General features: G+C 48.3%; 1 protein-coding gene and 1 long non-coding RNA gene across 3 annotated transcripts in view; one reads left to right on the top strand and one right to left on the bottom strand.

Moving 5' to 3' along the window:
• Window positions 1-25,407, bottom strand: part of LOC133527633 (uncharacterized) — a 110,520-nt gene that overhangs the window by 6,401 nt on the left and 78,712 nt on the right. The window lies entirely within an intron of this gene.
• LOC133527349 (general transcription factor IIH subunit 4) lies at window positions 3,172-24,607 on the top strand. 2 transcript variants are annotated; one of them, XM_061864298.1, is made up of 10 exons: window positions 3,172-3,482; window positions 3,718-3,822; window positions 12,507-12,638; window positions 13,091-13,276; window positions 14,000-14,180; window positions 14,722-14,805; window positions 18,345-18,535; window positions 18,849-18,963; window positions 22,249-22,389; window positions 24,463-24,607. In XM_061864298.1, the coding sequence occupies exons 1-10, from the start codon at window positions 3,331-3,333 to the stop codon at window positions 24,604-24,606; spliced, it is 1,431 nt and encodes a 476-aa protein (XP_061720282.1). In that variant the 5' UTR covers window positions 3,172-3,330; the 3' UTR covers window position 24,607. The 2 variants fall into 2 exon arrangements, with proteins under 2 accessions (XP_061720282.1, XP_061720283.1); XM_061864299.1 differs by lacking the exons at window positions 22,249-22,389; window positions 24,463-24,607 and adding an exon at window positions 22,128-22,178 and having other exon boundaries at window positions 3,174-3,482.

Below are 25,407 nucleotides of genomic sequence, written 5' to 3'. Positions count from 1 at the left end.
GACTTTTTGTTCGTCGCGACATCTATTGTCAAGTAGCAGTAATCATTGCTAACCCGTTATACTTACTTGCGTATTTTTGGCAGCAGAAGCAGTACTGATAAATCTGCTACTTGACGCTAGATGTCGACTACGAAAATAATAAGCGTTTTGGTAAGAAAACTGATGTATGTAGTGAGCACATGCTTACTTATTTCTCGAAGTGCTTACCTAAGTCAGATTGCTGTATTTTTTACAAGGTTTTATTTTTTAACTTGCAATGTACCTATGTATAATAACGATGTATGGGTCAAACTTGCAAGTTAAATTTGACCCACTTCCCGGTTTTCGATGAAGCTGAAAATGTGCATGCTTATGTAAATCGGGTGGCAATGCAATGTTATGGTACCATCAAGCTGATCTGATCATGGAGACAGGAGGTGCCCATAGGAACTCTGTGATAATACAACGCAACCTAATTTAGTTTGGAGTTGTTTGAGTTGTCTCGATGATTAATACTTGCCTGTGGATGAAAAAGTACAGTCAAAAATGCAATTTTTGCCAAAAACTTATTCCATTTAAATACCTACATACTTACCTACAACCAACTTATAGGGTAGGTGCGTTAGATTTCGTCCAATTTTAAAGAGTTGCCAACTTTTAAATGCGGATAAAAACTTAAGTAACACTTACTTAAATGTATTTGTATTTGTTTGTTATGCCTATATTGTCTATTTTAGGTTAATATTACTTGACAATAAGTAATATTTACGGTTTTTTTTTTAAATATTTTTTGCAAATGTAGTGATATTTTAGTTTCCGTTCGCTTATGAGCTAGTTTTCGTCCACGTATGATATGAGCTAGTTTTTAACAACCTCATTATTAAGTTGAAAATAGAGTATTTATTACGTTTTTATTTCTTATCTTATAAATAAATAATTTTTAGTTGGTTTTATAGCTTCTACCCGCGACTTCGACCTCGTATAACGAATATTTTCGTGATAACCCTAACCTGTGTCCTTTTCCGGGTCCCAAACTATCTCCATACCAAATTGCATGTAAATCGGTTCAGCGGTTTAAGCGTGAAGAGGTAACAGACAGACATCATAGTACGGATTATAACTGTAATACTCGTATGTACCTATACAATACTAGCGCCCCACCCCGGCTTCACACGGGTTACACAAAACCTTAATAAATTATACACCTAAACCTTCCTCAACAATCACTCTATTGATCGCTGAAAACCGCATGAAAATCCGTCAATCGCTTTTGAGTTTATCACGAACATACATACAAATAAACAGACGCGGTGAGGGACTTTGTTTTATAAAATTAGTGATTTTGTAAAGGGAGGGTCCCTTAAAAATTCTTGATGACGCCATACACCGGGGTGAAGCGAATAAGAAACTCATCCCTACTTTTTTCCACGTCGTTGATAAGTCACGATAACAAGCCAATCGAAACATAAATTATGGAAATAGTCTTTGAATTTCGACCACTCGATTTCTCCTATTGGTATTGAAAACGAGTGGTCAATACCACTTAATTTCTATCGCTCGTATTTCAAAAATAGCATTTCGCCGTTTTACACAAATTTTCGAGTGACGAAATCGAGCGCTCGAAATTCAAAAATCGGTCTCCTGATGAGATGCTATACCTGTACTTTTTTTTTTTTTTCGTTTAGCGTTGCCGATGTTTGATTGACATCTTGGCTAGGCCATCAGAACTAGTAGAATAAGTGGCGTACTAGAAGATAAGTAGGTCTATGATCAGCTGTGGACGATAAAAAGCTGAAATGATGGTAAATAAGGAGTTGATATCTAATTACATCCCCAAAATATGGGTGCAAGATTTTATTTACTCGGTCAGCCTGATTAATACACTTGAGGTCAGTGTGACGGGTTGCAGGAGTGAAAGCTATGCTGATTGTGGAATTTCTTTTCACAGGTAAGTGACAATTATTCAATTTTACGATAAAAATACAAGACTATATTGTCAAACATATTAGGGTGACCATGATGTCGGCACGATATTAATCGGTGTTTCTTCTTATTACTTAATGTAAAAGTAACTATATCTAAATAGGTATGTCTTTATTTCGGCATGGTTAATATGATCGACGTACTGAGAGCTATTATTTAATAAATAATTGACAAAATGTAAATCCAAAGTCCTTAAAACCTTACAGACCCACATTTATACATAATATTTTATTACTGAAACGTTGCTTCAAAATATGTATATATATGTAATCGATTCTACATAGGTTGGACACACATATTTGTCCGTAGGCCAAGGCGGCAAATTTGAAAAATTTAGCTGCAATCACAGATCTACGATGATGCTGACGCTCAAAGTTAGCTGAAGTGTGCAAAAGGGAAGCCATCATGTATAAGAACATCCCATGAGTGCCAATGATCATTTTTGAGTGCGACAGTAGTCGCTAACGGCCGACATTTATGATTTATTCATTTACAAACACATGGAATCGTAACACCTATATTTTTAAATTAAGTAGAAAATATAAATCAATCGGGGAGGAAACTATTAAAAACGTACTGCAGTCAAACTAGCGTCGTGTTGTTTAACAGGTAATTATGATATTCCAGGTGAAATGTTCTAAACAATAGGGTAAGAGGTAAGAGAAACAGTTTATATTGCTCGGGACAAGAGTAACCATAAATATAAAATAAATATTTTGGGGATAATCTTACACAGATCGAGCTAACCCCAAACTAAGCAAAGCTTGTACATACGTATATAGATAAATACATACTTATTCTTATTATATACATAGAGAACACCCATGACCCAGGAACAAGTATCTGTGTTCATTACACAAATAAATGCCCCGGTAAGGGTAACAAAACTTTTTGCACCATAGACAATTATGTTATCGTGATGTCAAAAGCAGTTAATAGCGTTTTTTAGTAAAAGTGAAACAAGCTTTTAAAAAAAAGAAATGTTAAATGTCAATTTCGAAACGTTTAAAAACATTTTTTTTGTATGATGGCGTTTGCCATTTTCCGAAAATAAAGCTTAATTATTAATTTTGTTTTAAACTTTCAGTACATTAAAAAAGGAAGTATGTATATTTTGTACAAATTATTGTAAAATGAAGTTTGAAACTTGTAAACGTTTTAACTACAATAAACACTAGCGCAGTCGAAAATCATACCGCGCGTACTATATTCAGAACGTACACGTCGAACTAACAAAGTTTGTAGTTGGCTACTGACAGTATTGTTAATTTTAGTTGTGTTTAAAAATTTATTTCTACAGTTTAATTATCTTCTTTAGTGATAATTTATTAAGAAATATATGTCTAATTATTAATCAACAGTTCCACAATGTCAGAGTCTTCTAAATCAAAGAGTTCTTTGAACCTGAACCCTGCACCGACATTGCAGTGTAAAGATCTTCATGAGTATCTAAAAAGTCGGTCAGCACAGTTTCTAGAGACTTTATACAACTATCCTACAATATGCCTAGCCGTGTACAGGTAATTTGTAAATATATATTGCTCACTTATGATACTGTTGCTTTTAGGTTATGTCGGTTTTGATATGTTTATATTTTGTCAACAAAAACAAAATTATAGTTTACTGTGACGTTTGAACACGTATTCTGACAAGATTGCACTCTTAAGTAGAGGGAAAGACATTCTAAAGTATGTTAGAAACGCTTTGTTGAATACTTTCTTATGATACACCAGTCACTACACAGTTGTGTTGCAGAGAGCTGCCGGAGCTGGCGCGGCACTTCGTGATCAGGTTGCTGTTTGTGGAGCAGCCCGTGCCGCAAGCTGTCGTAGCATCCTGGGTCTCACAGGCACATGCTAAGTAATTGTTTAATTTAAATGTTTGTTAGTGTGTTATGTTGGGAAGGACATGGAATAGTTTTTATCAGTCCTCATTATCATTCCACGCTGATGAAGGCATGTACAGAAGCTAGTATTCTATACTTGATGCGGCCAATGATGATCAATATTAACCTTTTGAACGCCACGCTTATCATACGCGGAGTGTAATCGTGAACCTTGTCGGTATGTATGAAGGTTGATATTGGGCTGTCGCCGCGTGCGTCATATAACGTCTGTGGCGGTCAAAAGGTTAAGTAATAAAAATATGATAAAAACCTATTTCTTCAATTATTTTTTACTTCTTACTTAATCTATCGAAAAGCTATTTGGAGGGAAGGCATACGGACCATCATTTGCCACATCAGGTATATGTATTAAGAGGGAAGAATAGCTTTGCGATCCTAACGAAACAATGGCACTTTCTCCATGAAACTCCATTTCGGAAGAAAACGTTTTCCGCTAACTAAATCTTAACAAATCACTTTGATTTTGATGTCGATCGCTTCAGCATTATATATTCTAAGTTTATAGACTTAGCTTTTTTGAAAAAGAATTTTTTAATATATTCAAATCACTTTGATTTTGATGTCGATCGCTTCAGCATTATATATCTATATTATATAAAGCTGCAGCCCGAACGTTAATTGACACGAATTGTTCTCCCGGAAGGAGGCGCGGGGGGGATTCGAGTTTGGTACGGTCGTACAGGGGGCGGTCCGGTGACCTCCGGAAAAATCCGACATTCGGTCTACCGGATCGGGACAGAAAAATGTTTGACGGCCCGGCTAAACGGTGGGAGATAGTGGGGGGGTGCTCGACCAAATGTCACAGAGGACCCCGGGCAGTTTCGGAGGCCGCCATTTTTTTTTCAAAATGGCGGATTCAAAATGGCGGCCGATTTTCAAGTCGGTCCCGGCGCGCTCAAATTTCGGTCACGGAATCTCGGGGCCCTCTAGATCGGTATGGAAAAAAAAAATTTGGAAAAAATCCAAGATGGCGGACACCATGGCCACTTTTATTTTGTATGGCAACTTTTAAACGGTGACAGATAGGTGGGGGGTGCTCGACCAAATGTCATAGAGGGCCCCGAGACAAATGGAATGGCATTAAAAAAATTCAAAATGGCCGACTCAAAATGGCGCCGAAATTTCAAAACGGTCCGAGAGCGCCGAGAACCGGTATGTGGGTACATATGGGCCCCCGCATTCGAAAAAAATTTTTTTTTTTTTTTTAGCTCGAAAAAAAATTTGTATGGGATTTTTTTTCGAATTCCCCACATGCTAAACGGTGAGAGATAGGTCGGGGGAGCTCGACCAAATGTCATAGAGGGCTCCGAGTGGAATCTGAATAAGAAAAAAAAAATTCAAAATGGCCGACTTTTTTTTTTCTAAAACTTCAAAAAGGTCCGAGCGCTCTGAAATTTTGGTCGCGGTATCTCGGAGCCCCAATGACTCGTACGGAAAAAAAAAATTTTGGAAAAAATCCAAGATGGCGGAAAAATGGCCAGTTACTTTTGTATGGCAACTCTCAAACGGTGCGTGATAGGTGGGGGGTGCTCGACCAAATGTCATAGAGGGCCCCAAGACAAATAAAACTGCATCAAAAAAAAATTCAAAATGGCCGACTTTTTTTTTTTCTTTTTTTAATGTTGGTCCGAGCGCGCTGAGATTTTGCATGCGGCGAGCCTGGGGGGCCAAGATTACCATATGAAAAAAAGTTTTTTTGGAAAAATCCAAAATGGCGGTGGACAGGGGCAAAGTCAAATTTCCAAGTAGGTTAAGCGAGCCCGAAGGGCGAGCTTCAGGCTGGGAGGCCGAAGGCCGACCCCGGCGGAGGGCCGAAGGCCCGGAGCCTTCACCCCGACCCCCAAGCGTGCAACCCCCAGTAACTAAAAGCGAGGCCGAAGGCCGAGCTGCGTGCGTACGGTGCTCCCAAGCGTTCTACCAAGTCGACTGTCTTGATAAGCGGAGCCGGCGGGCCGACGGCCCGACGGCGACGCGTCGAGGCCAGCGAAGGCCGAAGGCCGAGCTCCGCGTAGGGCCGAAGGCCCGAAGCGTCACCTGAGAGGGGGAAGTTGGAGCTTAAACACGACCCAATAGGAAAAGTGTCTTAGACAAGCGAAACGGCGGGCCGAAGGCCAAAGGCCGTAGGCCCGACGTGAGCTTGTCAAGACACTTTTACTATTGGGTCGTGTTTAAGCTCCAACTTCCCGCACTACTCCCGAAGCGAAACCAACCCTCCCCGAGTGTCTTAATAAGCGAAGCGGCGGGCCGAAGGCCCGACGCTGAGCTTCGAAACCCAGCGAAGGCCGAAGGCCGAGCTCCGCGTAGGGCCGAAGGCCCGGAGCGTCCCACTGGATCGCCCAAGTACGCGAGGCCGAAGGCCGAGCTGCGAGAGTGCGGCCCAAAGCGGAAGTACAACCGCATTACATTTCACCTTTGGAAAACAAATATTCTTTATACTAAACATAACGGGAAAAATGCATTTATAGAGCGAACCGGTTACAAGTTAACTGTTTTAATAAGCGAAGCGGCGGGCCGAAGGCCCGACGCTGAGCTTCGAAATCCAGCGAAGGCCGAAGGCCGAGCTCCGCGTAGGGCCGAAGGCCCGGAGCGTCCCACTGGATCGCCCAAGCACGCGAGGCCGAAGGCCGAGCTGCGAGAGTGCGGCCCAAAGCGGAAGTACAACCGCATTACATTTCACCTTTGGAAAACAAATATTCTTTATACTAAAAATATCGGGAAAAATGCATTTATAGAGCGAACCGGTTAGAAGTTAACTGTTTTAATAAGCGAAGCGGCGGGCCGAAGGCCCGACGCTGAGCTTCAAAATCCAGCGAATGCCGAAGGCCGAGCTCCGCGTAGGGCCGAAGGCCCGAAGCGTCCCATTGGATTGGCCAAGCACGCGAGGCCGAAGGCCGAGCTGCGAGAGTGCGGCCCAAAGCGGAAGTACAACCACATTACTTTTCCCCTTTGGAAAACAAATATTCATTATACTAAAAATAACGGGAAAAGTGCATTTATAGAGCAAACCAATTACAAGTTAACTGTCTTAATAAGCGAAGCGGCGGGCCGAAGGCCCGACGCTGAGCTTCGAAACCCAGCGAAGGCCGAAGGCCGAGTTCCGCGTAGGGCCGAAGGCACGGAGCGTCCCATTGGATCGCCCAAGCACGCGAGGCCGAAGGCCGAGCTGCGAGAGTGCGGCCCAAAGCGGAAGTACAACCGCATTAACTTTCCCCTTTGGAAAACAAATCTTCTTTATATTAATAACAACAAAAATAACGGGAAAAGTGATAAAGCGAACCGGCAACAAGTTAACTGTCTTAATAAGCGGAGCCGGCGGGCCGAAGGCCCGACGGCGAAGCGTCGAGGCTAGCGAAGGCCGAAGGCCGAGCTCCGCGTAGGGCCGAAGGCCCGAAGCGTCCCCTTCGAGGCTCGCCAGCGGGGAAGTTGGAGCTGCCCCACCCCCAGTAATTTTGAGCGAGGCCGAAGGCCGAGCTGCGGGAGTGAGGAACAAAGCGAAAACCTATATAAAAACTGTCTTAAGCGAGCCCGAAGGGCGAGCTTCAGGCCGGGAGGCCGAAGGCCGACCCCGGCGGAGGGCCAAAGGCCCGGAGCCTTCACCCCGACCCCCAAGCGTGCAACCCCCAGTAACTAAAAGCGAGGCCGAAGGCCGAGCTGCGTGCGTACGGTGCTCCCAAGCGTTCCAAGAAGTCAACTGTCTTGATAAGCGGAGCCGGCGGGCCGAAGGCCCGACGGCGACGCGTCGAGGCTAGCGAAGGCCGAAGGCCGAGCTCCGCGTAGGGCCGAAGGCCCGAAGCGTCACCTGAGAGGGGGAAGTTGGAGCTTAAACACGACCCAATAGGAAAAGTGTCTTAGACAAGCGAAACGGCGGGCCGAAGGCCAAAGGCCGTAGGCCCGACGTGAGCTTGTCAAGACACTTTTACTATTGGGTCGTGTTTAAGCTCCAACTTCCCGCACTACTCCCGAAGCGAAACCAACCCTCCCCGAGTGTCTTAATAAGCGAAGCGGCGGGCCGAAGGCCCGACGCTGAGCTTCGAAACCCAGCGAAGGCCGAAGGCCGAGCTCCGCGTAGGGCCGAAGGCCCGGAGCGTCCCACTGGATTGGCCAAGCACGCGAGGCCGAAGGCCGAGCTGCGAGAGTGCGGCCCAAAGCGGAAGTACAACCGCATTACATTTCACCTTTGGAAAACAAATATTCTTTATACTAAAAATAACGGGAAAAATGCATTTATAGAGCGAACCGGTTACAAGTTAACTGTTTTAATAAGCGAAGCGGCGACCGACGCTGAGCTTCGAAACCCAGCGAAGGCCGAAGGCCGAGTTCCGCGTAGGGCCGAAGGCACGGAGCGTCCCATTGGATCGCCCAAGCACGCGAGGCCGAAGGCCGAGCTGCGAGAGTGCGGCCCAAAGCGGAAGTATAACCGCATTAACTTTCCCCTTTGGAAAACAAATCTTCTTATATTAATAACAACAAAAATACCGGGAAAAGTGATAAAGCGAACCGGCAACAAGTTAACTGTCTTAATACGCGGAGCCGGCGGGCCGAAGGCCCGACGGCGAAGCGTCGAGTCTAGCGAAGGCCGAAGGCCGAGCTCCGCGTAGGGCCGAAGGCCCGAAGCGTCCCCTTCGAGGCTCGCCAGCGGGGAAGTTGGAGCTTTAACACGACCCAATAGTAAAAGTGTCTTAGACAAGCGAAAAGGCGGGCCGGAGGCCGAAGGCCGTAGGCCCGACGTGAGCTTGTCAAGACACTTTTACTATTGGGTCGTGTTTAAGCTCCAACTTCCCTTCAATCCCCAAAGTAACCATATTGCGAAGGCCGAAGGCCGAGCTCCGCGTAGGGCCGAAGGCCCGGAGCGTCCCATTGGATCGCCCAAGCACGCGAGGCCGAAGGCCGAGCTGCGGGAGTGCGTGCTCGCACGCGGACCATTCCTTGCAAGCAAAAGTACAACTGCTTTACCTTTTCCCTTTGGAAAACAAACTTTTTCACTAAAACAACGGCACCTACAACAACAACTCATCAACAACAACATCAACAACAGCACCAACTACAAAAACAACAATACCAACAACAGCACCATGCACACCGCGGGGCCCCCGGGCCCCGCGCACCAAGCAAAATCTAGTCTATATTATATAAAGCTGCAGCCCGAACATTAATCGACACGAATTGTTCTCCCGGAAGGAGGCGCGGGGGGGATTCGAGTTTGGTACGGTCGTACAGGGGGCGGTCCGGTGACCTCCGGAAAAATCCGACATTCGGTCTACCGGATCGGGACAGAAAAATGTTTGACGGCCCGGCTAAACGGTGGGAGATAGTGGGGGGGTGCTCGACCAAATGTCACAGAGGACCCCGGGCAGTTTCGGAGGCCGCCATTTTTTTTTCAAAATGGCGGATTCAAAATGGCGGCCGATTTTCAAGTCGGTCCCGGCGCGCTCAAATTTCGGTCACGGAATCTCGGGGCCCTCTAGATCGGTATGGAAAAAAAAAATTTGGAAAAAATTTAAGATGGCGGACACCATGGCCACTTTTATTTTGTATGGCAACTTTTAAACGGTGACAGATAGGTGGGGGGTGCTCGACCAAATGTCATAGAGGGCCCCGAGACGAATGTAATGGCATTTAAAAAAATTCAAAATGGCCGACTCAAAATGGCGCCGAAATTTCAAAACGGTCCGAGAGCGCCGAGAACCGGTATGTGGGTACATATGGGCCCCCGCATTCGAAAAAAATTTTTTTTTTTTTTTAGCTCGAAAAAAAATTTGTATGGGATTTTTTTTCGAATCCCCCACATGCTAAACGGTGAGAGATAGGTCGGGGGAGCTCGACCAAATGTCATAGAGGGCTCCGAGTGGAATCTGAATAAGAAAAAAAAAATTCAAAATGGCCGACTTTTTTTTTTTCTAAAACTTCAAAAAGGTCCGAGCGCTCTGAAATTTTGGTCGCGGTATCTCGAAGCCCCAATGACTCGTACGGAAAAAAAAAATTTTGGAAAAAATCCAAGATGGCGGAAAAATGGCCAGTTTACTTTTGTATGGCAACTCTCAACGGTGCGTGATAGGTGGGGGGGGCTCGACCAAATGTCATAGAGGGCCCCGAGACAAATAAAACTGCATCAAAAAAAAATTCAAAATGGCCGACTTTTTTTTTTTTCTTTTTTTAATGTTGGTCCGAGCGCGCTGAGATTTTGCATGCGGCGAGCCTGGGGGGCCAAGATTACCATATGAAAAAAAGTTTTTTGGAAAAATCCAAAATGGCGGCGGACAGGGGCAAAGTAAAATTTCCAAGTAGGTTAAGCGAGCCCGAAGGGCGAGCTTCAGGCTGGGAGGCCGAAGGCCGACCCCGGCGGAGGGCCGAAGGCCCGGAGCCTTCACCCCGACCCCCAAGCGTGCAACCCCCAGTAACTAAAAGCGAGGCCGAAGGCCGAGCTGCGTGCGTACGGTGCTCCCAAGCGTTCTACCAAGTCGACTGTCTTGATAAGCGGAGCCGGCGGGCCGAAGGCCCGACGGCGACGCGTCGAGGCCAGCGAAGGCCGAAGGCCGAGCTCCGCGTAGGGCCGAAGGCCCGAAGCGTCACCTGAGAGGGGGAAGTTGGAGCTTAAACACGACCCAATAGGAAAAGTGTCTTAGACAAGCGAAACGGCGGCCGAAGGCCAAAGGCCGTAGGCCCGACGTGAGCTTGTCAAGACACTTTTACTATTGGGTCGTGTTTAAGCTCCAACTTCCCGCACTAATCCCGAAGCGAAACCAACCCTCCCCGAGTGTCTTAATAAGCGAAGCGGCGGGCCGAAGGCCCGACGCTGAGCTTCGAAACCCAGCGAAGGCCGAAGGCCGAGCTCCGCGTAGGGCCGAAGGCCCGGAGCGTCCCACTGGTTCGGCCAAGCACGCGAGGCCGAAGGCCGAGCTGCGAGAGTGCGGCCCAAAGCGGAAGTACAACCGCATTACATTTCACCTTTGGAAAACAAATATTCTTTATACTAAAAATAACGGGAAAAATGCATTTATAGAGCGAACCGGTTACAAGTTAACTGTTTTCGAAACCCAGCGAAGGCCGAAGGCCGAGCTCCGCGTAGGGCCGAAGGCACGGAGCGTCCCAATGGATCGCCCAAGCACGCGAGGCCGAAGGCCGAGCTGCGAGAGTGCGGCCCAAAGCGGAAGTACAACCGCATTAACTTTCCCCTTTGGAAAACAAATCTTCTTTATGTTAATAACAACAAAAATAACGGGAAAAGTTATAAAGCGAACCGGCAACAAGTCAACTGTCTTAATAAGCGGAAGCCGGCGGGCCGATGGCCCGACGGCGAAGCGTCGAGGCTAGCGAAGGCCGAAGGCCGAGCTCCGCGTAGGGCCGAAGGCCCGAAGCGTCCCCTTCGAAGCTCGCCAGCGGGGAAGTTGGAGCTTAAACACGACCCAATAGTAAAAGTGTCTTAGACAAGCGAAACGGCGGGCCGGAGGCCGAAGGCCGTAGGCCCGACGTGAGCTTGTCAAGACACTTTTACTATTGGGTCGTGTTTACGCTCCAACTTCCCTTCAACCCCCAAAGTAACTATATTGCGAAGGCCGAAGGCCGAGCTCCGCGTAGGGCCGAAGGCCCGGAGCGTCCCATTGGATCGCCCATGCACGCGAGGCCGAAGGCCGAGCTGCGGGAGTGCGTGCTCGCACGCGGACCATTCCTTGCAAGCAAAGGTACAACTGCTTTACCTTTTCCCTTTGGAAAACAAACTTTTTCACTAAAACAACGGCAACAACAACAAACACTACAACAACAACACATTAACAACAACACCAACAACAGCACCACGCACACCGCGGGGCCCTCGGGTCCCACGCACCATGCAAAATTCTAACTGCTTTACCTTTTCCCTTTGGAAAACAAACTTTACACCTCTACTCTAAACCTACAACAACAACTCATCAACAACAACACTAACAACAGCACCAACTACAAAAACAGCAATACCAACTACAGCACCATGCACACCGCGGGGCCCACGGGCCCCGCGCACCAAGCAAAATCTAGTTCTAAGTTTATAGACTTAGCTTTTTTGAAAAAGAATTTTTTAATATTTTCATTTTTTAATTTTTTTTTTTTTTTTTTTAGTAAGGAAAACTTATAACTTAGTTTTTGATTGTGTCAATAACATACTAAAAAATCATGGAGAATATTTAGAAGTGGAAAAACATTTTCTCTTTTTGTATTGACAAGTATGTTCTATACTTCTCTCTGAAGTAAATTTTGCGCTTGTTTCATACAAACCAATGTATAGGGACCGTGCGCGTTAGAGGGTCTGCCATCTTGCGGCCTTAATCGGAACCAAAAACATGTACATTTACACGTCAAGTGTTTTCTTGTGCATAGTAGGTTCTGCCATCTTGTGGGCTACATCGGAACAATAAACATCACATTTACGCCTCGCGCCAAAAATCTGACGGCTCCTGTGCTGCCTCCTACAGTTCATGCACGCTCCCTATTATAATTTGACTTTATTTACCAAAGATGTATAGAATATGCTTACGATGGCACTAATTAGTAGTTAGTACCTGAGTCGTCTAGACAAAGTACTTTTTCTTAAGAAAGTCATCAGTTGTCACGCCGGCATATTTTTCAAGGCCTCCAGAAAATCAGTATCAAAATATTGTTACAGAGAGCAGATAAAGGCAGCTGAAGCCCTGTCCGAGCTGTCGGTGTGGCAAGACGCGCCCATCCCCGGGGGCTTGCCTGGCTGGATGCTGGCACAGTCCTTTAAGAAGAACCTGAAGGTTGCTCTGCTTGGCGGGTAAGACATTTTACTCTTGAAACGTTTTGGGACATACAAGATTAACATTATTTCATCAATAATACTATCATTGTCATCTTAAAGAGACTAACACTGAAAATTTAATTGGTCTCCTGTAGGATTACATTTTGGCAGATACTTTGCTGTAAACTATGAATGGCATATCTGAACTGCTCCAGTTGATTAGTTCTTAACACATTCACTGCCGGGAACCCACCTGGTGGGCGCTCGTGAACTTTGTTCAGATGTCGGACAACCCGCTGGGCGGGTTGTTTTGTACGCAGCTATAGACCACCGGTTTCTGGGGTAGTGCGCCGTTTTTTGTCTGGCAGTGAATGTGTTAAACATACAAAGTTGAAGTAGAACATGTTCTGAATTGTAAGTTATAAAGACTGTAATTGCTGTAAATGTTTATTTTGTAGCAGTACTTAATTATTTTCTTTACATTACAGTGGGCGACCATGGAGCATGTCCATGTCCCTCGAGCCCGACGGCAAGGCTCGCGACGTGGCGTTCCTGGACGCGTACGCCTCGGAGCGCTGGGAGTGCGTACTGCACTACATGGTGGGCTCCGCGCAGACCGAGGGCATCTCCGCTGATGCTGTGAGGATCCTACTGCATGCTGGGCTCATGACCAGGTCTGTAGTTTCATACCTACTTGTGTAATTGGACCCGGGTACGTCCTTATACTACGTCCACAAGAGAGGTATGGGCATTGTGAATGTCATCTCGCTTTGTGTGGTAGGGCACAGCACAGCGGATGTCATTCCAGATCTAGAGCAGAGCCCAACTGGGGAAGTACCTCCACCTTACAGAAAATCGCAGCCAAATAACACTAGACCCCTACTCATAGTGTTGTGTTCCTGCCGGTGAGTAAGGTTGCCAGAGCTCAACGAGGGACGGAGGGGGTTTGGGTCGGCAACGCGCATGTAACTCCTCTGGAGTTGCAGGCGTACATAGGCTACGGATACTGCTTACCATCAGGCGGGCCGTATGCTTGTTTGCCACCGACGTAGTATAAAAAAAAGTAATATGGTGAACTGGTAAACGATGCCATTTTAAAACTTAAAATCTTAATCTCAAAGAAACGTCATAGAGTGACGACTTAATGGTTTGGCTTGCTTCTGATAGGTGTTTCGGTCAGTGGCCGATTGGAGAATTTTGCATTTTTATTTTATTTAAAATATTAATAATCCTAATGTTTATACTGAAATGGGACCATTTTTTAGAATCATATTAACATATATTTATGCTTCTTTGAAACCATTATTTCCGTGATTCTTTACTGTCATCATGCCAATTCTAGGTAGTTTATTTACAGTGGTTGTGTGCAATGAAATCACTTATTTGTTAATTTGTAGAGACGCAGAGGACGGTTCCGCAGTGATAACGCGCGCGGGCTTCCAGTTCCTCCTCCTGAGCACGGCCAAGCAGGTGTGGCTGTTCCTGCAGCACTACCTCCACACGGCGGAGAAGAGGAGTCTATCGGCGGCAGAATGCCTGGCGTTTCTTTACCAGCTCAGCTTCAGCACCCTGGGAAAGGTAGGCCTAACACAAAGTTTCCTGGAAAAGGCGATTGTTGTTGAACTTCTACTAATGCGTAATCTTGGCCTGTTTTTAGGGTTCCGTACCCAAAAGGTAAAACGGGACCCTATTACTAAGACTCCGCGGTCCGTCCGTCCGTCTGTCACCAGGCTGTATCTCATGAACCGTGGTAGCTGTAACTGTCTAGCAGTTGAAATTTTCACAGATGATGTACATATTTCTGTTGCCACTATAACAACTAATACTAAAAAGTACGGAACCCTCGGTGGGCGAGTCCGACTCGCACTTGTCCGGTTTTATTTTATTTTAAGTGTGTAACTTCACATTTAAAGCGCGCCGTAAGCACGCTATTACACACACTTCACCCAGTATAATTAGTAGAAAGCTAAATCTACAAACGATTAGGAAGCATGTAACACACTTTGAATAGTAGTTAGGAACGGCTGCGTAATTGTGTCCTTAGCAATTATTCTAGAAAATCTCGTTGTCTTCTAAGTATCAGGTTTTATATTGAGTGTCTGTTTGGTGGCACTTGCAGGACTACAGCACGGAGGGCATGAGCAACAACATGCTGGTGTTCCTGCAGCATCTCCGGGAGTTCGGCCTCGTCTACCAGAGGAAGGTGTGTTGACTAATGTGAAGGGTGATCCCTGTACGTAACTTTACATAACAATGCAATAAATACGCTTTATTGCAAACCTTACACAATTTATGTGCAGAAGGGAGAATCAACTTTTTAGCGTCACTCGTTGCCATGGTTACCATTAGTTGTCCAGGGGACAAAAGTTCATTGAAATACTGATTTTATGGTACTTAAATATATTAAACTTGCGTTTTTGTGGTCGTTATAACCAATGTCCATAATGGGGCCCCTACTAAGCATGTTAATAGAACGGCATACAACGTCTCTTCAAACAAACTGTGCCACTGTTGTCCCTTGGACAACGGGACAGGATAACAAAACAAAAAAAGTTGATTCACCCAGAAGCATAAATAAAGAGAATATACAGGATAACTAATATTTGGATATTAATGCTAATAATCCGTGTTTTTTTGTCCGAACGATATGTTCTTTTTCGTACAAAGGCGGGATGTTTAGGTGTCACTTTAGTATCCAGAGTATGTATCAGAGCCACGGTAAACAAAAAACATTCTGCAAACGTGGGAACAACTGCTACGTGTTAATGGCGACAATGCAGTACAGCAACACTCGGTGCAAATGCCGACGACAGACGAACTGGGCCCGAAGCCAACCCGAGGCCGTCCGGCAGGCACGTCACCAGCACCGACCGCGACAACATCCGACACTACCCGTACAAGCCACCACCTCTGCTCCTCGGAAGTCTCTCTCGCACTCGGCACCTCCTACTGCGGCACCCGTCGCCGTCACTCCTGCGAGTGAGCTGGCCACTGCACCTCCACCGAACCCGTGCCGAAAGTTCCCGAGAGCCGGCCGCCGAATAACAGTGACAGCGGAGATATCGCGCCGCCGCCGACTGTGGCCACAAAATCCGAGGTTCATACCAAGCAACCGGTCAGGGTGCCTCCTATACTACCTAATAATGTCGACTCGGAAACTCAGAATTCCAAAAATCAACGTAAAAAGAACAAAGTAATCGTAGGTACGGGCGCAAACAATAATAACATCCGAGGGGCCGAACGACTGAAATATATACAGGCCTGGTCATTTAGACCCGAGACAACCGCCGAAAATATACTAAGTTTCTTACAAGAAAAGACAATGTCCCATCATCAGACCCTGACTTGGTGTCAACGGGACCATCTCAGGGTTATACCCAATAGATTAAAAAAAAAATTTTGAAAATCGGTTCGCGATTCTCGGAGATATCGAGTAACATACATACAAAAAAAAAATCAGTCGAATTGAGAACCTCCTCCTTTTTTGAAGTCGGTTAACAAACAGACATGCCTCATTCCTTATCGGCATCCCGGAAAACTTATATAAGGGTTTTAACTCGCCTACTGTGTGGCCCCGCGCGTGCGATTCACAGAGCGGCCTGGCCCCGCCCTCCGGCCGCCGCGACCGCTCATCGCCACGGTTCCATCCTCGACTAGTGATTCCATCATAGTGAGAAACAAAAATTACCTAATAAAACCAAAAAACTAGAGGTATTATTAACAAAGTAGCTATCCTGCGATATCCTCATAATGACCGAACACTGGCTCCAGAGCCATGAGCTAGTGTCCGTAACTCTCATTAATTTGGACTTAATATCATACTTTTGTAGATCAACGATCGGCCACGGTGGAAGCTGCATCTACGTTAGAAATGGCATTAAAGTAATTAATAGACAAGATTATTGCGACTTATCAGTCGAACAATTGTTTGACGTGTGTGCCGTTCAGCTCGTAGTCGAAAATATATTAGTGGTCGCAAAATAACACTCCAACCAAACAGATGATATTGCGTACCTAAAATTATTCGACAAGTCACTAATCAAAATATGTAACGAAGGACTGGACGCCATTATAATGGGCGACATAAATATAAATTTGCTTAGAAATGCAAAAACACAACATGAATTAGTTGATCCGGGCACAATTTTAATCAATTGGTCGATTTCGCAACAAGGGTGGAGGGGACTAGTCAAGACTACGGCGACACTAATAGATCACGTGTACTGTAACCTCCCCTCGCGGGGCGTCACCCGTCACCAGCGTCACCCGTCACCAGCGTCACCCGTCACCAGCGTCACCCGTCACCAGCGTCACCCGTCACCAGCGTCACCCGTCACCAGCGTCACCCGTCACCAGCGTCACCCGTCACCAGCGTCACCCGTCACCAGCGTCGACCGTTACCAGCGTCACCCGTCACCAGCGTCACCCGTCACCAGCGTCACCCGTCACCAGCGTCACCCGTCACCAGCGTCACCCGTCACCAGCGTCACCCGTCACCAGCGTCGACCGTTACCAGCGTCACCCGTCACCAGCGTCACCCGTCACCAGCGTCACCCGTCACCAGCGTCGACCGTCACCAGCGTCACCCGTCACCAGCGTCACCCGTCACCAGCGTCACCCGTCACCAGCGTCGACCGTCACCAGCGTCACCCGTCACCAGCGTCACCCGTCACCAGCGTCACCCGTCACCAGCGTCGACCGTTACCAGCGTCACCCGTCACCAGCGTCACCCGTCACCAGCGTCACCCGTCACCAGCGTCACCCGTCACCAGCGTCACCCGTCACCAGCGTCGACCGTTACCAGCGTCACCCGTCACCAGCGTCACCCGTCACCAGCGTCACCCGTCACCAGCGTCACCCGTCACCAACGTCGCGGCGCGCCTCGGCGGCCACGGCGCGCAGCGCGGCCACGTCACGCGCGACGGTCTATAACAAACGCGAATAAAAATCACTTCGCAAACGCCCTCGAGTCGATCGCCTGGTCTGCGGTGGTTGACCGATCAGGGCGCGACTGTAATGTGCTCGCGCAAGCTCTTTTAAATATTATAATGGACAAATTTTACATATGTTTTCCCATAAATAAACAACCATACTTTAAGAAAAATAACTGCTGGATCGACAGCGATATTCATAATTTAAAAAATCTGTTATTTGATATTCTGCATATAAAGTGTTCCCAGATAACGTGAATCTCCTAAATACACCCGAAAACTACTCTGCCAGATACAAGGTCATGCTAAAGGAAAAACGCACGAACTAGTACTCCAAAACAATTAGCGAGCACCCAAATAAGGTTAAATGTATGTGGAACGTTATAAACACAGAACTCGGCCGACGAAACCACGATAGGGTCGACTATACAGATATCCTACTAAACGCCAATGGAGTAGTCTTTAACACCAAACAGCAATTAGTTGATGCATTAAACACAGAATTCACCACGGCTGCCAGCGGGGGCGGGGCCCGCCGGTCAGCGACTCGCCACTGCGGTTAACTCTGTTCACCCCTGACGAAATAATAATAATACTAAACAATTACCACCTATTGTACATTATGCAATAAGTACCTAATGTATTTCCTAGACCTAGGCCTGACATGTAACATGTAACTTGGTGTTATGAATAAATTTATTTATAACACCAAGTTACATGTCAAGCTTAGGTCTAGGAAATATAATTATTTGTATTTGTAACGCATAACGGACGTACGACAAGTGTGACTTTCTTAAATGTTTTATTTCAGCGTAAAGCGGGCCGCTTCTACCCGACCCGCCTGGCATTAAACATAGCGAGTGTTAGAGGAGACGCCGAGATATCCCAGCCCGCCGCCACGCGCGGGTACATCGTGGTGGAGACCAACTACCGCGTGTACGCCTACACGCAGACCAGCCTGCAGGCGGCCCTGCTGGGGCTGTTCGCAGAGCTCGTCTATAGGTATTTGTCGCCTTTTCATTGTGTTAACCTCTGACAGAACGGAGGTACGTGTTTAGGACGAGAGATTATTAGTTGTACGTCCATAAAAATTAATGTTTCCATTTATCTCGAGTCTCCTGAACAGAACGACCATTTCATATAGCAGCGATAATTCTTAGATGGATACTCAGGTGGCAGCAATTAATTTTCTCGGGGCTTTTTAGAGGAATTAAGAATTTAGAAAAGAGCAGGACATTTAGAAATGTTCAATTTAGTTGTAAAGTTTTGTCTATCATCGAAGAATACATTTTATAATATATTGTGTATGTTCCAGGTTCCCTAACTTGGTGGTGGGAGTCCTGACCCGGGACTCGATCCGGCAAGCGCTGCGCGGCGGCATCACGGCTTCGCAGATCATCAAGTACCTCGAGCAGCACGCGCACCCACAGGTACTAGCCGCGTGTCCTAGGTGTCCTAGCCTAGTCGTGTCTCACCCGGGACTCGACCCGGCATCACGGCTTCGCAGATCATCAAGTACCTCGAGCAGCACGCGCACCCACAGGTACTAGCCGCGTGTCCTAGGTGTCCTAGCCTAGTCGTGTCTCACCCGGGACTCGACCCGGCATCACGGCTTCGCAGATCATCAAGTACCTCGAGCAGCACGCGCACCCACAGGTACTAGCCGCGTGTCCTAGGTGTCCTAGCCTAGTCGTGTCTCACCCGGGACTCGACCCGGCATCACGGCTTCGCAGATCATCAAGTACCTCGAGCAGCACGCGCACCCACAGGTACTAGCCGCGTGTCCTAGGTGTCCTAGCCTAGTCGTGTCTCACCCGGGACTCGACCCGGCATCACGGCTTCGCAGATCATCAAGTACCTCGAGCAGCACGCGCACCCACAGGTACTAGCCGCGTGTCCTAGGTGTCCTAGCCTAGTCGTGTCTCACCCGGGACTCGACCCGGCATCACGGCTTCGCAGATCATCAAGTACCTCGAGCAGCACGCGCACCCACAGGTACTAGCCGCGTGTCCTAGGTGTCCTAGCCTAGTCGTGTCTCACCCGGGACTCGACCCGGCATCACGGCTTCGCAGATCATCAAGTACCTCGAGCAGCACGCGCACCCACAGGTACTAGCCGCGTGTCCTAGGTGTCCTAGCCTAGTCGTGTCTCACCCGGGACTCGACCCGGCATCACGGCTTCGCAGATCATCAAGTACCTCGAGCAGCACGCGCACCCACAGGTACTAGCCGCGTGTCCTAGGTGTCCTAGCCTAGTCGTGTCTCACCCGGGACTCGACCCGGCATCACGGCTTCGCAGATCATCAAGTACCTCGAGCAGCACGCGCACCCACAGGTACTAGCCGCGTGTCCTAGGTGTCCTAGCCTAGTCGTGTCTCACCCGGGACTCGACCCGGCATCACGGCTTCGCAGATCATCAAGTACCTCGAGCAGCACGCGCACCCACAGGTACTAGCCGCGTGTCCTAGGTGTCCTAGCCTAGTCGTGTCTCACCCGGGACTCGACCCGGCATCACGGCTTCGCAGATCATCAAGTACCTCGAGCAGCACGCGCACCCACAGGTACTAGCCGCGTGTCCTAGGTGTCCTAGCCTAGTCGTGTCTCACCCGGGACTCGACCCGGCATCACGGCTTCGCAGATCATCAAGTACCTCGAGCAGCACGCGCACCCACAGGTACTAGCCGCGTGTCCTAGGTGTCCTAGCCTAGTCGTGTCTCACCCGGGACTCGACCCGGCATCACGGCTTCGCAGATCATCAAGTACCTCGAGCAGCACGCGCACCCACAGGTACTAGCCGCGTGTCCTAGGTGTCCTAGCCTAGTCGTGTCTCACCCGGGACTCGACCCGGCATCACGGCTTCGCAGATCATCAAGTACCTCGAGCAGCACGCGCACCCACAGGTACTAGCCGCGTGTCCTAGGTGTCCTAGCCTAGTCGTGTCTCACCCGGGACTCGACCCGGCATCACGGCTTCGCAGATCATCAAGTACCTCGAGCAGCACGCGCACCCACAGGTACTAGCCGCGTGTCCTAGGTGTCCTAGCCTAGTCGTGTCTCACCCGGGACTCGACCCGGCATCACGGCTTCGCAGATCATCAAGTACCTCGAGCAGCACGCGCACCCACAGGTACTAGCCGCGTGTCCTAGGTGTCCTAGCCTAGTCGTGTCTCACCCGGGACTCGACCCGGCATCACGGCTTCGCAGATCATCAAGTACCTCGAGCAGCACGCGCACCCACAGGTACTAGCCGCGTGTCCTAGGTGTCCTAGCCTAGTCGTGTCTCACCCGGGACTCGACCCGGCATCACGGCTTCGCAGATCATCAAGTACCTCGAGCAGCACGCGCACCCACAGGTACTAGCCGCGTGTCCTAGGTGTCCTAGCCTAGTCGTGTCTCACCCGGGACTCGACCCGGCATCACGGCTTCGCAGATCATCAAGTACCTCGAGCAGCACGCGCACCCACAGGTACTAGCCGCGTGTCCTAGGTGTCCTAGCCTAGTCGTGTCTCACCCGGGACTCGACCCGGCATCACGGCTTCGCAGATCATCAAGTACCTCGAGCAGCACGCGCACCCACAGGTACTAGCCGCGTGTCCTAGGTGTCCTAGCCTAGTCGTGTCTCACCCGGGACTCGACCCGGCATCACGGCTTCGCAGATCATCAAGTACCTCGAGCAGCACGCGCACCCACAGGTACTAGCCGCGTGTCCTAGGTGTCCTAGCCTAGTCGTGTCTCACCCGGGACTCGACCCGGCATCACGGCTTCGCAGATCATCAAGTACCTCGAGCAGCACGCGCACCCACAGGTACTAGCCGCGTGTCCTAGGTGTCCTAGCCTAGTCGTGTCTCACCCGGGACTCGACCCGGCATCACGGCTTCGCAGATCATCAAGTACCTCGAGCAGCACGCGCACCCACAGGTACTAGCCGCGTGTCCTAGGTGTCCTAGCCTAGTCGTGTCTCACCCGGGACTCGACCCGGCATCACGGCTTCGCAGATCATCAAGTACCTCGAGCAGCACGCGCACCCACAGGTACTAGCCGCGTGTCCTAGGTGTCCTAGCCTAGTCGTGTCTCACCCGGGACTCGACCCGGCATCACGGCTTCGCAGATCATCAAGTACCTCGAGCAGCACGCGCACCCACAGGTACTAGCCGCGTGTCCTAGGTGTCCTAGCCTAGTCGTGTCTCACCCGGGACTCGACCCGGCATCACGGCTTCGCAGATCATCAAGTACCTCGAGCAGCACGCGCACCCACAGGTACTAGCCGCGTGTCCTAGGTGTCCTAGCCTAGTCGTGTCTCACCCGGGACTCGACCCGGCATCACGGCTTCGCAGATCATCAAGTACCTCGAGCAGCACGCGCACCCACAGGTACTAGCCGCGTGTCCTAGGTGTCCTAGCCTAGTCGTGTCTCACCCGGGACTCGACCCGGCATCACGGCTTCGCAGATCATCAAGTACCTCGAGCAGCACGCGCACCCACAGGTACTAGCCGCGTGTCCTAGGTGTCCTAGCCTAGTCGTGTCTCACCCGGGACTCGACCCGGCATCACGGCTTCGCAGATCATCAAGTACCTCGAGCAGCACGCGCACCCACAGGTATGTCCGAATAACTAACGATATTTTATACAAAACTCCTCGTAAATAGTTTAAAAAAATATATCCCTACAACAGTTTTTCTCTACATATCTATACTCTCATTTTTAATATTCATTTTCAGATGTTAAAAGCGGACTCCGGGGGCATCCGCTCGGAATCAGTGTTGCCCCCCACAGTAGTGGATCAGATCAAGTTGTGGGAGAGCGAGCGCAACCGAGCCACGTACACCGAGGGCGTGGTTTACAACCAGTTCCTATCGCAGGTCAGCTCCTACTTTATTCTATCAATTAATATGAAAATCCAAGTTTTATCATGCCTCTTCTATTTAAATTGATTCCGTTTGTAGAGTATCAAGAAACTGCTATCGCTTTCATCAGTTTTTCTCCTATTTTGTGGTCATCCGTAAATTACGTTACACGAATTTATAGTTTTCTCATTCTCTCTATATTTGTCAATTTTGATTTCAACGAAAGCGGTAATTTGAATCAGGGTGTTATTTTATTAAATAATATTGATGAAATGGATGTTAAAAAAATTATCCGAAAATTTATAAGGAATCAAAATTACACGAATGAAAACGATTATCATTGTAAAAACTAGTTATATAACTGTAAAATTAATAAAAAAGAATTTTTTTTTTCTTGGTAACGGATATTACAGATGAAGTTAAAGTGATGTAAATTTTGTACCTCCTCCTTCTCTCGTAACATGTCACGTTTTCTTGACCTTATCCGCCCCCTAAACGTGTGAGGTAATTAATGCATTGCCCTTTTTGGTAAATTAATCTATCAAACATCTCACTTGTTAGTTCAAAGACAGAGTTTAATGAGTATCAAGCGAGTGGTTACAGTCAATGAGAATTAGAGGTGGATTGTGAAGGAAAACTTTGTAGTAACATAAATTTACTGCCATCTTTCCACACATGATACAAAATTTTAGAACGTCATTGTCATTAGACTTTGATCCTTATTCTTTCACTGATATGTGTCAAAGGTCGGGGCGCCATCGCTCGAAACATTTGCCACCATCATACCTTTGGCTTATTATCTATTAGATGGTGTCACTTTTTGATATTTAACAAATTGAACACATCAGTGAAAGAATACCGTGGAGACTATACGTCTCTGTCATATTGTGTAATATACTTGACTTGGTACATACTAGTTATGTACAGAATGTAGCATTAGTTTATGAGACTGCTAGTTTAACAGTCCAGACGCGGTTTATTTATTTAGTATAAATTTTATTTTGACACTTGGAGAGATTTTACACCTCCAAATTTTATTAGTATTAGTACTCTGACATTGGGGACCTTTTACATCTCCAGATTTAATGTGTTTTTAACCATAGAGACTATACATCTCTATTGTATTGTATTAATTATTTATTTTAAGATTATTATAATGTAATGTTTACCCAGGTATTGGCTGTTGTATTTATAAATGTTGTTATGTATTTTTCATGTCACTATATGATGTTACTATAAATGTTGTATTGACTTGTAAAAGAGCCCTTGAGGCCTACTTGCAGAATAAATTTTGAATTTTGAATTTTTTGAATTTTGAATAAGGATCAAAGTCAAATGGCGTCCTAAACTTTTAATCACGTGTCGAAAGATGTAGCAAATTTACTGGGGTTAGTTAGTTGGACCCGGGTATGTCCTTAAACTACGTCCAAAATAGAGGTATGGGCAATGTGAATGTCATCTCGCCTTGTGTGGTAGGGCACAGCACAGCAGATGTCATTCCAGATTTAGAGCAGAGCCCAACTGGGGAAGTACCTCCACCTTACAGAAAACCGCAGCCAATTAACACTTGACCCTACTCATAGTGTTGTGTTCCTGCCGGTGAGTAAGGTTGCCAGAGCTCAACGAGGGGGGTGGGGTTAGGGTCGGCAACGCGCATGTAACTCCTCTGGAGTTGCAGGTGTACATAGGCTACGGAGACTGCTTACCATCAGGCACGTCGTATGCTTGATTGCCATCGACGTAGGATAAAAAAAAAAAAAGTTAGGGCTTCTGGGCATTTTCCACAAATCGACAACCATTGTGCCTATTTTGCGTGAAACGAGGTAGCGCTACTCTAACCACCCCAGCTCCTCCACGAAGCCTAGCAAAGTTTCCAGGTTGCTAATTGCCTCTCCTAGTGTGCACGGAGTCCCTAGGTATTTGTTCCTGTATACTTCTACCTGTTTGCAGTCTAGGAGAATATGTTTTGTTGTTTCTTCTTCTTCCATGCACGCTCTGGGGTTACAAAGTTTTCTTTGATAATCCACCTCTATTTCAAATTGTTTTCGCTAGAGTAAATAGAAAATGAGTAAATCGGTGCACTCGCAGGCGGACTTCGCGGCGCTGCGGGACTACGCGCGCGGCGCCAAGGTGCTGATCTGGCACGCCGAGCGCACCCGGACCGTCGTGGTCACCCGGGCTGGTCACGACGACGTCAGGAGGTACTGGAAGCGGTACTCCAAGCGGGACTAGCCGCGCCAGGACCGTCGTGGTCACCCGGGCTGGTCACGACGACGTCAGGAGGTACTGGAAGCGGTACTCCAAGCGGGACTAGCCGCGCCAGGACCGTCGTGGTCACCCGGGCTGGTCACGACGACGTCAGGAGGTACTGGAAGCGGTACTCCAAGCGGGACTAGCCGCGCCAGGACCGTCGTGGTCACCCGGGCTGGTCACGACGACGTCAGGAGGTACTGGAAGCGGTACTCCAAGCGGGACTAGCCGCGCCAGGACCGTCGTGGTCACCCGGGCTGGTCACGACGACGTCAGGAGGTACTGGAAGCGGTACTCCAAGCGGGACTAGCCGCGCCAGGACCGTCGTGGTCACCCGGGCTGGTCACGACGACGTCAGGAGGTACTGGAAGCGGTACTCCAAGCGGGACTAGCCGCGCCAGGACCGTCGTGGTCACCCGGGCTGGTCACGACGACGTCAGGAGGTACTGGAAGCGGTACTCCAAGCGGGACTAGCCGCGCCAGGACCGTCGTGGTCACCCGGGCTGGTCACGACGACGTCAGGAGGTACTGGAAGCGGTACTCCAAGCGGGACTAGCCGCGCCAGGACCGTCGTGGTCACCCGGGCTGGTCACGACGACGTCAGGAGGTACTGGAAGCGGTACTCCAAGCGGGACTAGCCGCGCCAGGACCGTCGTGGTCACCCGGGCTGGTCACGACGACGTCAGGAGGTACTGGAAGCGGTACTCCAAGCGGGACTAGCCGCGCCAGGACCGTCGTGGTCACCCGGGCTGGTCACGACGACGTCAGGAGGTACTGGAAGCG

Source organism: Cydia pomonella, chromosome 18 (assembly GCF_033807575.1).
Source record: "Cydia pomonella isolate Wapato2018A chromosome 18, ilCydPomo1, whole genome shotgun sequence".
Classification (NCBI taxonomy): domain Eukaryota; kingdom Metazoa; phylum Arthropoda; class Insecta; order Lepidoptera; family Tortricidae; genus Cydia; species Cydia pomonella.
This window is presented reverse-complemented; position numbering and strand designations above follow the sequence as displayed.